This window comes from Loxodonta africana, chromosome 13 (assembly GCF_030014295.1).
Source record: "Loxodonta africana isolate mLoxAfr1 chromosome 13, mLoxAfr1.hap2, whole genome shotgun sequence".
Classification (NCBI taxonomy): Eukaryota; Metazoa; Chordata; class Mammalia; order Proboscidea; family Elephantidae; genus Loxodonta; species Loxodonta africana.
In genome coordinates this window covers 56,425,315-56,441,759 of record NC_087354.1, presented here as the reverse complement: position 1 = coordinate 56,441,759, position 16,445 = coordinate 56,425,315, and the positions used below count along the sequence as shown (strand labels likewise).

Sequence of the window (16,445 nt, the reverse complement as noted above, 5' to 3'; positions counted from 1 at the left end):
CTTCCCTTTTGGTTTTCTAATTCCAGGTCTTCGCATATGTCATTGTAATACTTTACTTCATCTTCTCGAGCCACTGTTTGAAATCTTCTGTTTAGCTCTTTGACTTCATCATATCTTCCATTTGCTTTAGCTAGTCAATGTTCAAAAGCAAGTTTCAGAGTCTTTTCTGACATCCATTTTGGTCTTTTCTTTCCTTCCTGTCTTTTTGATGACCTCTTGGCATTTTCATGTATGATGTCCTTGATGTCATTCCACAACTTGTCTGGTCTTCAGTCATCAGTGTTTAGTGTGTCAAATTTATTCTTGAGATAGTCTCTAAATTCAGGTTGGATATACTCAAGCTTGTACTTTGGCTCTCGTGGACTTGTTCTAATTTTCTTCAGCTTCAGCTTTAACTTTTATAGAAGCAATTGATGGTCTGTTCTGCAGTCGGCCCCTGGCCTTGTTATGACTGATGATATTGAGCTCCTCCATAGTCTCTTTCTGCAGATGTAGTCAATTTGATTCTTGTATATTCCATCTGGCAAGATCCACATGTATAGTCGCTGTTTATGTTAGTGAAAAAAGGTATGTGCAATGAAGTCGTTGGTTTTGCAAAATTCTGTCATTTGATCTCTGGCACGGTTTCTATCACCAAGGCCATATTTTCCAACTACCAATCCTTCTTTGTTTCCAAACTTCCGCATTCCAATCAGCAGTAATTATCAATGCATCCTGATTGCATAATCGATCAATTTCAGACTGCAGAAGTTGGTAAAAATCTTCAGTTTCTTCATTTTTGGCCTTAGTGCTTGGTGTGTAAATTTGAATAATAGTCGTATTAACTGGTCTTCCTTGTAGGCATATGGATATTATCCTATCACTGACAGGGCTGTACTTCAGGATATATACTGAGAGCTATAGGTAGGCAGAATAATACCCTGCTTAAAGTTGTCCATACTCTAATCCCCGTAAATATGTCATGTTACATGGCAAAAGGGACTTTGCTGAGGTGATTAGGGTTACAGACCTTGAGATGGGGAGAGTATCCTAGATTATCTGGGTGGTCCCAGTCTTAGGATGTGAGCTCTTAAAAGTGGAGAGCCTTTCCCATCTGAGATCAGAGAGAGGGGGCAGGAGAGGGAAGTAGAGGAGAGATTCAACATGTGAGAAGGACTCAACATGCTGTTGTTGGCTTTGAAAATGGAGGAAGGGGGCTGTGAGCCAAGGAATGTGGGCAGCTTTTAGAAGCTGAGAATCACTTCTTGTCAACAGCTGTCTGGGATTGAATTGTGTGTCAACTTGGCTAGGCCATGATTCCCAATATTGTGTGATTGTCCACCATTTTGTCACCTGATGTGATTTTCCTGTGTGTTATAAATCCTACCTCTATGCTCTTAATGAGGTAGGATTATCAGCAGTTACATTAATGAGGCAGGACTCAATCTACAAGATTAGGTTGTATCTTTCTTAAGTCAATCTCTTTTTTTTTTATTAACTTTTATTGAGCTTCAAGTGAACGTTTACAAATCAAGTCAGTCTGTCACATATAAATTTATATACATCTTACTCCTTACTCCCACTTGCTCTCCCCCTAATGAGTCAGCCCTTCCAGTCTCTCCTTTCATGAAAATTTTGCCAGCTTCCAACTCTCTCTATCTTCCCATTCCCCCTCCAGACAGGAGATGCCAACACAGTCTCAAGTGTCCACCTGATACAAGTAGCTCACTCTTCATCAGCATCTCTCTCCTACCCTCTGTCCAGTCCCTTTCATGTCTGATGAGTTGTCTTCGGGGATGGTTCCTGTCCTGGGCCAACAGAAGGTTTGGGGACCATGACTGCCGGGAATCCTCTAGTCACAGTCAGACCATTAAGTTTGGTCTTTTTATGAGAATTTGGGGTCTGCATCCCACTGATCTCCTGCTCCCTCAGGGGTTCTCTATTGTGCTCCCTGTCAGGGCAGTCATCGATTGTGGCCGGGCACCAACTAGTTCTTCTGGTCTCAGGATGATGTAGGTCTCTGGTTCATGTGGCCCTTTCTGTCTCTTGGGCTCTTAGTTATCGTATGACCTTGGTGTTCTTCATTCTCCTTTGGTCCAGGTGGGTGAGACCAATTGATGCATCTTAGATGGCCGCTTGTTAGCATTTAAGACCCAAGATGCCACATTTCAAAGTGGGATGCAGAATGTTTTCATATTAAGTCAATCTCTTTTGAGATATAAAAGAAGTGAGCAGAGGGACATGGGGACCTCATACCACCAAGAAAGCAGTGCCGGAAGCAGAGCGGGTCTTTTGGACCTGGCGTTTCTGTGTGGAGAAGTTCTCAGACCAGGGGAAGATTGATAACAAGGGGCTTCCCAAAGAATCGACAGAGAGAGAAAGCCTTCCCCTAGAGCTGGCGCCCTGAATTTGGACTTCTAGCCTCCTAGACTGTGAGAGAATAAACTTCTGTTTGTTAAAGCCGTCAGCTTGTGGTACTTGTGTTACAGCAGCACTAGATAACTAAAACAACAGCCAACAAGGAAACAGGGACCTCAGTCCTACAGCAGCAAGGAACTGAATTTGGATAATCCCTGAATGAGCCTGGTGGTGGATTCTCCCTCAGGACCCCTAGTAAGGAATACATCCCTGCTCGCACCTTGATTTTGGCCTTGTGATAGGCTGAGCAGAGCCCAGCCAAGGCTTCTGGATTTCTGGCTTACAGAACTGTGAGATAATAAATTTGTGCTGTTTTAAGCTGCTCAATTTGTAGTATTTGTGACAGCAATAGAAAATGAATATAAAAAGGCAGGTGTGAAGGGCTAACACATGCCTAATCAGAATTCTATGAGGGGATAAAGAGAGAATAGGGGAGAAGCAATATCTGAAAAGATAATGGCAGAGAGTTTTCCAGAATTCATGAAAGAGGAATCTCAGATTTAGGAAGTTCAACACATTCCAATAGAATAAATACAAAATGAAGTCTAGACACTTCAAACGGTTGAACACTAAACATAGAAGATCTTAAAACAGAGACACAGGGAGAAATTAGGCCAATACTGATCTCTCAACAGCATTAATGGAGGCTGGAAGAAGCTTCTTTTACCACTTATCAAAATGTGAACTAGTACAACCACTTTGGAAAACAATTTAGTGTTTCCTTGTAAAGTTGGACGTGTGCATCCTCTAGAGAAGCTCTTGCATGTGAGAACCAGGAGATACGTATCAGTGTTTTTATAACATCATTGTTTTTAATAGCAAAGATGGAGGAAAAAAAATCAGATGTCTATCATCGAAGAATGGATAAATCATAGTATATTCATAAATGGAATATTATTCATCTGTGAAAATGAATTAGCTATAGCCATGCACATCGACATAGATGAAATCTCCTAAAGTTGAGTGAAAAAAAAGGTGTAGAAAACTCACACTGTAGTATTGTTCCACTTACCTAAAGTTCAAAAATATGCGTATTTAGGGGGCACTGAGTTTCTGTTGGAAACCCTGGTGGCATGGTGGTTAAATGCTACAGCTGCTAACCAAAAGGTAGGCAGTTCGAATCCACCAGGCACTCTTTGAAAACCCTATGGGACAGTTCTACTCTATCCTTTAGGGTTGGTATGAGTCAGAATTGACTCAATGGCAACGGGTCTGGGGTTTTTTTGCTTCTGGGTTTCTGTTAAGGGTGATGGAAAAATTTGGAAATGGATAGCGGTGATGGTTGTACGGCATGAGGAGCATAACTGTCACCGAATTTTACATGAAAAACATGTTGAAATGACAAATGCTTTGTTATATATATTTTTACCGCAATTAGAAAAAAATGCAATACTGAAAAATATGTTGTTTGGGGATCCAGACCACAAAGTAAAATGATAAGGAACAGCAAATTCAGGTCAACGGTTACTTCCATGTGTGATGGAGAAGTATTTACTCACGGCGGCTGAGGTGCTGGCAGTGTTTCTATGTCCTAACCTGCTGCTGGGGAGACAGCTGCATAAATTAAGACTCTCACGTAACAGTTCAATGGCGTGGGGTCCAGAGCAAGTTGGGCAACACTGTCAGCTCGGTGCAGTCTTTCAGGCTACTGCACAGTCCTTGCCCCTTCCCACCCAGCTGGGACCGGAGGAGAGTCCAGGGCAAGAAGTTTTGTTTTTCAGGATGTGACCAGGAAGTTGCACGCATCACTTCCGCTCATGTGGCCACATATAGCTGCAAGGGAGGCTGGGAAATGTAGTCTCTGACTAGGCAGCCGTGAACCCAGTTAACAGGTCTTCCTAATGCGGAAGAAGAGGGGAGCAGGTGTTAAAAGACAGTTAGTGGTTCTACTGCAGTGAGTGCTCATTTTATTATTATTCTTTAAATTGCATATTTACATTACACACTATTTTGTGCTTGTCTTGGTTTTCATGATAAAAAAGAGAAAAAGGTCATTAAGAGGAGGCAGTACATCTGACCTGTTTAAGGAATTTGGAAAGGGGAGGGACTAGCAGGGATTGAGAATTGAGAGAGGGTTCTTTTTTTTCTTTTCCTTCAGTTTTGTTTTGGTTTAAAAATAAGTAATATCGGTATGGGACAAGAGCAAATTGGAGAACGTTAGAAAGGGGGCCAGGCTCTGGTCCTGGAAGATAAAAAGGACAAGGAGGAATAGCCCAGGAAAGGGGGAAGCCTAGAAGGGGAGCCGGGGCACTGTGTCCCTTGGGCTGGGAGCACCGTGGACCCTCTGAATTGCAAAGCTTAGCACCTGTCACCTCCGTGTCCACTAAGTCAGCTCCTCACGGTAGGAAGCATTATCAGATGGTTTTCTGTTGTATCCACCCTCCTGCTCCCCAACCCCCTGACTTAGTGCTCAGTGCAATTCTAAGAAAAGATAATAAGCACCTTATTCTGACTGAGCTGAGTTTAATGATGACACGTTTATCAGAGATCTGTCAGTCAGACATTGAGGCTATTTGCTTGTTTTCTTAGACTAAAAGGTACAGTCGAGGAACTCAGTAACCAGATTTTGTCTGCACGGAATTGGTTGCAACAAGAACAAGAACGGATAGAAAAAGAACTTTTACAGAAAATTGACCAGCTTTCCTTGGTTGTTAAGGAAAATAGTGTAAGTATTAATGTTTCATAATAAAATAGTAAAGTTACACGGGGGGACGCCTACAGTGTTTGAATATTACCTAGCAAATTATCATTTATTTATTTAGCATCACTTAAAAGCTTTTCAATTGTTTCTTCCTTCTAAACCCATTTCCATGGTTCATGTTGATTCTTTGCATTCTTTATAAAGAAATAGAAGCACTTTAACTTGTTTTGGTTAACGAAGGCTAAGTAGACAGATAATTTCAGTACTTTCAGCCAAAATGAATTTAAGCCAAGACCTTAATGATTCAAATTGAGCATCTACATTTCTAAATAAAACTAACAGTTATGAACTTCATCCTAACTAAAACCCAAACCCAAACCCACTGCCATTGAGTCGATTCTGACTTACAGCAACCCTGTAGGACAGAGTAGAACTGCCCCATAGGGTTTCCGAGGCTGTAAATCTTCACGGAATCAGATTGCCACATCTTTCCCCCACTGAGTGGCTGGTGGGTTTGCACTGCCGACCTTTCAGTTAGCAGCCTGCACCACCAGGGCTCCTCATCCTAGTTTGTATTAATTTCATTATGTAGTTTTGCTTTTTTGCCGGTGTTGAATAGATTTTTCCCTCCAGACCCCCCCATCAAATTATGACCACAATATGAGGTCTCACAGTGGGACATGTTGACAGAATCCTCCATTTTCTTCTCCCTCTTCCTTCTCCTTCTACCCCAGGCTCCCACGAGAACTAAGTTGAGCACCAGCAAGAGAGTCTTGTCACACCATAGCCCATCTACATCCTTGTTTTTGCAATCCTGGCCTCCAAAGCTTGCCCATAGACACAGATTCCCATAAAAACCAAGCATAGTGGGAAAGGAAAGAAAACATTTAATATTTCCTTTTTAGTATGCTCTTACATTTACGTAAGGTCTACTGCATGATTTACTTAGATTCATATTAATACATATTTAGGTTTTGGGGGATTTGGATCACTGTTTATTTTTACATGCAGATTGGTTTAGTAACTAACAGTAAACCCCAGGGTAATGGTGGCTTTAAGAAGATAGAAGGTTATTTGTTTTTCACATGAAAGAAACATGGATGTAGATAGTTCAAGGCTGATGTGGTAGCTTGTCAGTCCTCACCAACTCAGGCTTATTCTGACTTAACTCTCTGCCGGTCTTACAGAGTGACTCTTGTCCTCATAGTTCAAGACAGCTGCTAGAGATCCAGCCATTACCTCTGAATCCCAGAAACAGAAGGAAGAAGGAAGGGGCAAGGGTATGCCCCAGCTGTCCTTTAAGGTTTCCTGGAAGCTGCCACATATACTTGTACTTACATCTCATTGACCAGAAATTAGTCACATGGTGACACCAAACTTAGGAGACAGTGGAAAACATAGTCTTTATTATGGGCGAAGTGAGCTGTGCTGATGCAATGGTTAAAAACTCTTGGCTGCTAACCAAAAGGTCAGTGGTTCGAACCCACCAGCTGCTGTGCGGGAGAAAGATGTGGCAGAAGATGTGGCAGTCTGCTTCCGTAAAGATTTACAGCCTTGGAAACACTATGGAGCAGTTCTACTCTGTCCAATAGGGTCACTATGAATTGGAATCAATTTGACAGCAATGAGTTTTTTTTTTTTTTTTTTTTGGTGTTATGAGTGACATGGAAACCCTGGTGGCGTAGTGGTTAAGAGCTACGGCTGCTAACCAAAAGGTCCTCAGTTTGAATCCACTGCTGATCCTTGGAAATTGTACGGAGAAGTTATACTCTGTCCTTTTGGGTTGCTATGAGTTGGAATTAACTTGATGGCAATACATATATAGGTATATAATATACAACAAGGGAGCCCTGGTGGCGCAGTGGTTAAGAGCTTGGCTGCTAATCAAAGGGTTGGCAGTTCGAATCCACCAGCTGGTTTCTTGGAAACCATATGGGGCAGTTCTACTCTGTCCTATAGAGTTGCTATGAGTCGGAATCGACCCTATGGCAACAGGTTTGGTTTTTTTTTTTTGATGGGTGGCATGATACTCGGCTTAAAATTGTGGGTTAAGGAAGAAAGGGAGAATGGATATTAGGGTGGGCAACCAGCAGCCTTTGTGATTCTGCTCCCTGCAGATTGTTGTTAAATTATATCCTGGCTGGTGTGAATACAGCGTAGGCTTTCTTTTTGGAGTAACCAAGTGCAATTCTTGTCATGGATCTCAGGGAGCCAGTGAGAGGGACCTAGAGAAGAAGCTCAGCCATATGTCAGCCAGACTGGACAAAATAGAAGAGAGTCAAAAGAAGACTCTGGAAGTACAGAGACCAAAGCAGGAAGAGGAGAAGCTGCACGGGCGAATCGGCAAGCTGGAGTTACAGATGAGCGAGGACCTGAAGGAGATGAAGGCAGAAATTAATGCTGGTGGGTCCAAAGAAAATAGCTTACGTGGTTTATTTTCTGTTTGATTTAAAATCCTACTGATTAGTAACCACTTTCTACTACCTATGAACCTGACCAGTGGTAATAACAGTGGAACGTCCTTGGGTGATTTTCTTAATAGCTACGGTATATTGAATTAAAATCCCGTTTCAATGCCAAATACATGAAGAGCCACCACGAGGGAAAGACAAACAAAACTAAGATTCCTTAGCTGGCAACTCCTGTACGTTTTCTTTCGTGCTGTCTGTCAGTTCTTTTCTGTTCATAAGCAAGGTCAGTGTGTCTCAGAAATCAGCTTATAATTTTGCAGGGTTTTCCAGGGCAGAGTTTCTACTGCTGGCAGTATACCTCCCTGGCAATGAATGATTTCCCCCTCCTCAGAAGTCAACAGGGCCCATTAATTCACACTGGTGTAGAAGGGAATGTTCGAGCCAATTTCAAGTTCTGAAGTGTTGCCACATAAAGGAGGGATTAGATTTACACTCTGAGCTCAGGAATGTAGAACTAGGACCAATACATGGAAGTTGCCCGAAGACATATCTTACAAATAACGTGTCCTAAAAAGAGGCTAGTGACTTTGTTAGCTGGAGAGCTCTTTTGTTACTGAAAGTATTCAAGTGCAGGCTGGTTGAGCATGATCAGGGAAGAGAAGACAGTTTCATAGTGTGAAAAGTTGGGCTAAATTATTGCCTAGCCCCTTGCGATTCTGTGATTCCATGGATTTTCTCCTGTGGAATCATTCTATTTTAGCCACGTGGAAGTAAAAGTAGCTAATTATCCAAAGAATAATTTTGTTATTACCGCCAAAAGTTTGTTTTATTTAAGTGTAAGCCACAATTAAATTTATGAATTAGAGAATTTCTTGAAGATAAAAATGAATTTTCTTTCTGGGTCTTTTGGGCCATTTGAATATGGTATTTGAATATTTCATCAATGTTTAACTTTGCATTATTTCCTGAATGAATTTATTGTCATGTATTCAGCATACCATGGAGATTGGTAGTATTTAGTACCATAGTAGAGATGTGTATGAGCCTTTAAAAGTAAAAGCATTAATTTTTTCCTTATTATAAAACCAATACATTTCTTAACAGAAATTTTAAAAACACAGATAAATTTTTTTTTGTTATTTTCTGTTTTTTTTTTAATAACTTTTATTAAGCTTCAAGTGAACGTTTACAAATCCAATCAGTCTGTCACATATAAGTTTACATACATCTCACTCCCGACTCCCACTTGCTCTCCCCCTCTTGAGTCAGCCCTTTCAGTCTCTCCTTTCTTGACAATTTTGCCGGCTTCCCTCTCTCTCTATCCTCCCATCCCCCCTCCAGACAAGAGTTGCCAACACAATCTCAAGTGTCCACCTGATATAATTAGCTCACTCTTCATCAGCGTCTCTCTCCCACCCGCTGACCAGTCCCTTTCATTTCTCATGAGTTGTCTTCGGGGATGGTTCCTGTCCTGTGTCAACTGAAGGTCTGGGGAGCATGGCCGCCGGGATTCCTCCAGTCTCAGTCAGACCATTAAGTTTGGTCTTTTTATGAGAATTTGGGGTCTGTATCCCACTGATCTCCTGCTCCCTCAGGGGTCCTCTGCTGTGCTCCCTGTCAGGGCAGTCATCGATTGTGGCCGGGCACCAACTAGTTCTTCTGGTCTCAGGATGATGTAGGTCTCTGGTTCATGTGGCCCTTTCTGTCTCTTGGGCTCTTAGTTGTCGTGTGGCCTTGGTGTTCTTCATTTTCCTTTGCTCCAGGTGGGTTGAGACCAATTGCTGCATCTTAGATGGCCGCTTGTTAGCATTTAAGACCCCAGACGCCACATATCAAAGTGGGATGCAGAATGATTTCATAATAGAATTATTTTGCCAATTGACTTAGAAGTCCCCTCAAACCATGTTCCCCAGACCCCCGCACTTGCTCCGCTGACCTTTGAAGCATTCATTTTATCCCGGAAACTTCTTTGCTTTTGGTCCAGTCCAATTGAGCTGACCTTCCATGTATTGAGTGTTGTCTTTCCCTTCACCTAAAGCAGTTCTTATCTACTGATTAATCAATAAAAAACCCTCTCCCACCCTCCCTCCCTCCCCTCCTCGTAACCACAAAAGTATGTGTTCTTCTCAGGTTTACTATTTCTCAAGATCTTATAATAGTGGTCTTATACAATATTTGTCCTTTTGCCTCTGACTAATTTCGCTCAGCATAATGCCTTCCAGGTTCCTCCATGTTATGAAATGTTTCAGAGATTCGTCACTGTTCTTTATCGATGAGTAGTATTCCATTGTGTGAATATACCACAATTTATTTACCCATTCATCCGTTGATGGACACCTTGGTTGCTTCCAACTTTTTGCTATTGTAAACAGAGCTGCAATAAACATGGGTGTGCATATATCTGTTTGTATGAAGGCTCTTGTATCTCTAGGGTATATTCCTAGGAGTGGGATTTCTGGGTTGTATGGTAGTTCTATTTCTAACTGTTTAAGATAAAAAAACACAGATAAATTTTAAAAGCCGTAAGTCCTCTCTTGTAGAGATCGTTTTGATACATAACATATATTTCTTTCTATACATATAGGATGCATATGTACTTTTTCAAATAAAGGGTCATACTATATATCCTGATTTATAACCTGCTTTTTTTTTTTTTTTAACTTAGTACCATGTTTTATCTTTCCATGTCAGTAAGAACATTATTTTTAGCAAATAATTTTTTTAAATTGTGCTTTGGTTGAAGGTTTACAGAACAAACTAGCTTCTCATTAAACAGTACATGTACTGCTTTATGACATTGGTTAGCAACCCCACGACATGTGAACACTCTCCCTTCTTGACCTGGGGTTCTCTATTGCCAGTTTTCTTGTCCCCTCCTGCCTTCTAGTCCTTGCGCCTGGGCAGGTGTGCCCCTGTAGTCTCGTTTTGTTTTATTGGCCTGTCTAATCTTTGGCTGAAGTGTGAACCTTAGGAGTGACTTCGTTACTAAGCTAAAAGAGTGTCTGGGGGCCCTGCTCTCTGGGTTTCTCTAGTCTCTGTCAGGCCAGTAAGTCTGGTCTTTTTTTGTGCTTTAGAATTTTGTTCTACATTTTTCTCCAGCTCTGTCAGAGACCCTCTATTGTGATCCCTGTCAGAACAGTTGGTGGTGGTATCTGGGCACCATCTAGTTGTACTGGACTCAGTCTGGTGGAGGCTGTGGTAGTTGTGGTCCATTAGTCCTTTGGACTAATCTTTCCCTTGTGTCTTTAGTTTTCTTCGTTCTCTCTTGGTCCCGAAGGGGTGAGACCAGGGGTGAGACTTAGATGGCCGCTCACAGGCTTTTAAGACACCAGATACTACTCACCACAAGTAGAATGTAGAACATTTTCTTTATAAACTATGTTATTAGCAAGTAATTTGTGCACGACTTTCATAAAGACAATTTTCTGAGAGAAAATTCTGAATTTAGTCATGAAAATGAGACTTCTTAAATTTTGATTTTAGCAACAATAGGAATATGGAATAATATGAAATGCTTCTTGATGGGGAGTTTTTTCTTTCTTTAACTTTTCATTTTGAAGTAATTTCAAATTTAGGAAAACTACAAGAATAGTACAAAAAACCTATAATCCGCCACCTAGATTCCTCAATTGTTAACGTTTTTATATTTGTTTAATCTCGTCCTGTGTATATGTATGTGTGTATATCAATTTTTTTTTTTCCTGAATCATTTGAGAGTAAGTTGCAGAAGTCACGCATATGACTTCAGTATGCACACCCAAAGAATAAGGACAATTCTCGTAAGTAACTCTAGTACGATGTAACACCGATGAAACCTTTTTCAATATTCAAATTTTGCCAATTGTTTCAGATATATTGTAGCACACCTTGCCAGGTCCAGAATCTAGTCTGAGTTACACATCACATTTAGGCACCACGTATCTTTGTTTAATCTCCTTTATTTTGTAACAGTTCCTCAGTGATGCTGGCATTTTTAAAGACTGCGGGCCAGTGTTTTTACACATCCCTCAGTTTGGGTTTGTTTGCTTGCTTTTGATTAGATTCAGATTTTGTGTTTTGGACAGAAATACCACAGAAGCAATGTGGTGTCCTTCTCAGGATATTTTATCAGGAGGTATTTGATGTTGGCTTCTCCCGATATTGGTGATGCCAGCTTTGATTACTTGGTTAAGGTAGTATCTGCCAGATTTCTCCATTGTAATGGCTCCTTTTTACCCTTTGCAATTAAACAAGTAATATGTGTGGAAATGCCATGTTAAATATTCTATAAAACCCATTCCATCAAGTCAATTCCTACTCACAGTGACCCTACAGGACAGAGTAGAACTGCCCCTAGAGTTCCAAGGAGTGGCTGGTGGATTTGAACTGCCAGTCTTTCAGTTAGCAGCTGAGCTCTTAACCACTTCACCACTGGGGCTCCAAAACTATGTAAATATTCTATTCTCCATCAGACTTGCACTCCAATAGTTACAGCATCTGTTGATAATTTTTGCTAGAAGCAAGCATTGCTATATGCTGTAGAATTTTGACACAGTATTTTTTAATATTAACTCTTGTGAAATTTGCCTCTTGAAGGGTTTGCAGCCATCTATGAAAGCATAGGATCCCTCAGGCAAGTTCTTGAAGCCAAGATGAAGCTGGACAAGGACCAGCTACAGAAGCAAATCCAACAGATGCAGAAGCCAGAAGCTCCCATGTGAAGGGGGTCGGGACAAGGACCTGAAAGGAGGTCTTGCCAGCGGGGCTCGGAGCTCTGCAGCCAGGCTGTCGCCGCATTGCGGGTCGTTCCATCCATGGCATGCATGTGCCAAGTAATGTGCTTTCATGGGTCTGAATGTTTACCTTGAGTCTTGAAGACACTTTCCTTAAAATTATTAAATACAATTTTTACCGTTTTACTTCACATATCTAAATTCAACGGAATTTTTGTCCCCCGGGTTTTGAAAGACTTCATTTTACGAATGAAAAGACTTACTTTCTCTTTAATGCTCGATGCTCTAGCCAAGACTGTTTCCTATTTTGAAAATGTCATGGTAATTTCTTTAAATCAAGAAATTAATGAGTTGTCCCAGGAATGTTTCTCCTTGCCCTAAATTTTAAGAGATTGCCCTGATAGGTTAAATTCAACTTTTGAGTCCGTATTTGGATTTTATTATTGTTGTTTGTGCTTTTCTTATATTGGTTATCTTCCTGTACATCTTATGTCTTTTGTAGGGGAAGAAGGATTTCACAATTGGGAAAAAACTTAAAATTTATGTAATGAAAATAGTCTTAAGAATTGATAACTGCCATATAGATTGCAAATGAAAATGGAAACTTAAGACAATTATCCAGATAATGTAAGGCACAATATCTATGTCAGCCACCTAATTGTACTGGGTTTTAATATTTAAAACTATTTTTCAATTATCCACAGCCTATATAGTGAGAGCCATATGTCTACTAATAGAATAGTGGTTAACAGCCTGTGTATTGTACAATTAACTGTTCATGAACCATAATGGGATGTAAGAATTTTTTAGGCTTTATGATCTCCTCTCTAAACTTTTCCAAATTGGCACCAAGTGCTAGGGTCTGTATACACTTATCATAACTATATTCTTGTGCCTTGGTTTTATCATGTCAACACTCTGTACCCTAGAGAAGTTTTGCAGACAAAATAGAAGGCATGATAATACATCAGAATTATGATGTAAAAATGGGATCCTATGTATTTTTTAAATGTCCTAAAATTTTATCACTGTTCAGATATTAATCGTTTAGTATTATTAATGAGTTAGAAATTCACACTTTTGTATAGACAGAGAATCAAACTGATAATTGCATTTATAACAACAAACTTCCATCTTGAGCAACTCTGTAGGTGATGGGTGTCTTATTTTCCATCGCCGTATCGGATTAGTCGTGAAAACTGGCACCCTTGCTGTTTGTTCACATGTGCTTGTAGAAATTGACAGTGAGACCCACCGTTCTAAACTATGAGGGTACCCCAGGAAAAAGAAAAACAGGAATACTTAAAAAAGAATTTTAAAACACTTTGTTTGCCAAGGACTCAGGAAAATAAAAGCATTTTCTATTTTTAGGACAAATCATTAATGAAATGTCTAACTGGCTATTACTGTTTACCCACATAAAATATGCTGCCAGAGTATACCACATTTTACCCATTGAGGAATGACCTGACAAAATTAAAAAAAAAAAAAATGGATGTCAGGGTTTCAATGAAGAGCATGTCCTCTGACGCGTATTTCCTTTTTTGTCATGCATCTTGTCCTCTCTATAGAGGAAGAATCTTCCCACTTTGCCAAGAAACAAATGGTTATGCTCCCTTGGAATCAGGAAGTGACTTTCTTTTTGAGCTAGAGTGACCACATTTAGTGCACTTCTCTGTATTTGAGCACAAGCCACAGTGTCACCTCCCCCAGCGTCTCTCTCCTTCAGGGTCTCCACGGAGGAAGAGTCGGCACACCTGACACCTGGGAAGAGGGAAACGGGGAACACCAGCTGGACTCTGGCCAAGAGGGTGGGGGTGGTGATGTGAGCCGGTGACGCCTGGCTGTCAGCTGAATTTCTCAGGTGCTTCTAATGTCCCACCCCTGCAGTGAGCTATGGCAGGGGCTCTCCACCCTGGCTATATATTCGAACCCCATGGGGAATTTAAAAAGCTATTGATGCCCTGGCTGCACCCCAGACCAATTAAATGTGCATCTCAGAGGGATGGGGCACCGGAAGGAGTGTGTATGAAAGGCCCCCAGGTGATGCAGTGTGCAGCCAAGGTTGTGAGCCACTGAGCTACAGCCTGTCTTATCACCAAAGTTTAAACAAGGATCAGCTCCCGTGTTCTTTCCTTTACCAGAAATTTGCAATAAAAAGAATAAAACTACAACATAAATGTGGTGTATGATTTTTAAATTAAAAAGTCTGAGTGTGAGGTGAAAACTTAATTAGGTAAGATGCCACAGGAAATGCTCCTCCTTTCTGTGGTTGAAATAAAATCCTGATGTCCTGGCAGGCCCTCTGGGGCTTGGAAAGTCATTGGGAATTGCCCTCTCCATGGGTCTCTGGGGCTGCCTGCCTTCTCTGCTTCCTTCTCGCCTCTGTAATAACACCAGTGACATTTCTGGAGCGTGCTCCGGGCCAGGCACTGTGCTTCGCCCCTCGTGTGTATTAACTCGTTTCATCCTCATGACAACTAGTTAAGTACTAGTTTGCTTCCCCATTATACAGACGAGGAAACTAAGTCATCTAGAGGTTAAGTAACCTGCCCAAAATCCCACGGCTAATAAGAGGGACCATGATTCAAACCTACTTCCACAGTCTGGCTGCCTAACCAGGGTTCTAAACTATTTCTGAAAATATACTCTTGCTTCCTCTGTGACTCTGACTGTCCAGACCACTGATTCCGGCTCCATCTCTACATGACCTTAAGTTTCCACTGTCTAACTAGCTTAGCTTTTCAATGTCCCAATTCCCAGCACCTAAGAGAGTCAACCTTATCAGTGTACTTCGAGTCAGGTGTCTTCCTTTGGTTGTGTCAATGCAGATGGAGTCAGCTGGTGCCACAGGATTGCTTGAAGGCAACCTCAGAAATACACTGATCCAGAGACACCCAGCTAAGTAGTGCCTAGATTTCTGACCCACAGAAACTGTGAGATAATAACTACTTGCCATTTTATGTCTCTACATTTTGGGGTAATTTGTTGTGTGCAGCCCTAGATAGCTAATACACTGGCACTGGGGATCCTGACAGAATTATGTCATAAAAATGCTTATTTCTAGGTGTGCTGCAAGTTATATGTTCACCTATATAATCTTATTTGATACAGTTTCTGAGCAGGAAATGACTTCAAAAATTTTATGCTAAATGCAATATATACTTTACTGCATTTAGTTTTGAAATTATCCTTTTTAGTATGTACTGTTATTTCCATTTTGCAGGTGGAGTAGTGAGAAAGATATTACATAATCACTCAAGGCCCTGGAGGAGGAGGAATTTGAATCCATATCTTTCTGTCTGCAAAGCCCAGCCGCCAGTTTGTTTCAAGATAAGGAAACGGAGGCCCAAAGACATAGAATGATTTACCCAATATTCCACATTTGTTTGGCATCAGAATACCATCTAGGCCAGTGATTCTCAAAGTGGGGTCCCCAGAACACCGCATCAGCACCACCTGGGAACTTGTTAGAAATGCTTAGGCTCCACTCCCCAAAAAACCAAACCCATTGACCTCGAGTCAATTCCAGATGCATGGTGACCCCACGTGTGTCAGAGTAGAACTGTGCTTCATAGAGTTTTTGATGGATGATTTTTTGGAAGTAGATCACCAGGCTTTTCTTCTAAGGCAACTCTGGGTGAGTTTGAACTGCCAACCTTTGGGTTATTAGTTGAGCTTTTAATTGTGTGCACTATCTAGGGACTCCTAGACCCCACTCAGGAGGTATTGACTCAGAAACTCTGAGGATGGACCCAGCAAACTGTTTTAATAAGTCCTGCAGATGACTCTAACTCAAGCTAAAATTTGAGAATCACTCGTTGCTTTAATTCAGGCTTAGTTAAACCAAACCCGAAACCCATTGCCATCGAGTTGATTCCAACTCATAGCAACCGTATAGGACAGAGTAGAACTGCCCCATACTGTTTCCAAGGAGCAGCTGGTGGATTTGAACGATTGACTTTTTGGTTAGCAGCCTTAATGTTTAACCACTGTGCCACCAGGGCTCCTAGCCTTAGTTGTTGTTGTTAGGTGCCATCAAGTCAGCTCTGACTCTTAGCAACCCTATGCGCAACAGGACGAAACACTGCCCGGTCCTGCGCCATCCTTACAACTCTTCTTATGCTTGAGCCCATTGTTGCAGCCACTGTGTCTATCCATCTCATTGAGGTCTTCCTCTTTTTTGCTGACCCTGTACTTTGCCAAGCATGATGTCCTTTTCCAGGGACTGATCCCTCCTGACAATACATCCAAAGTATGTAAGATGCAGTCTCGCCATCCTTG

The 16,445-nt window shown here is 41.3% G+C and overlaps 1 protein-coding gene across 1 annotated transcript in view; it reads left to right on the top strand.

The window, feature by feature from the left end:
* FAM81A (family with sequence similarity 81 member A) overlaps positions 1-14,909 on the top strand; it is a 66,195-nt gene extending 51,286 nt beyond the window's left edge. Inside the window, exons 5-7 of the mRNA XM_064267472.1 lie at positions 4,927-5,062; positions 7,246-7,441; positions 12,025-14,909. Of these exons, the coding sequence (XP_064123542.1) occupies positions 4,927-5,062; positions 7,246-7,441; positions 12,025-12,149 (457 nt within the window). The 3' untranslated portion in view covers positions 12,150-14,909. The remainder of the gene's footprint in view (positions 1-4,926; positions 5,063-7,245; positions 7,442-12,024) is intronic.
* The last annotated feature ends 1,536 nt before the right edge of the window (positions 14,910-16,445 follow it).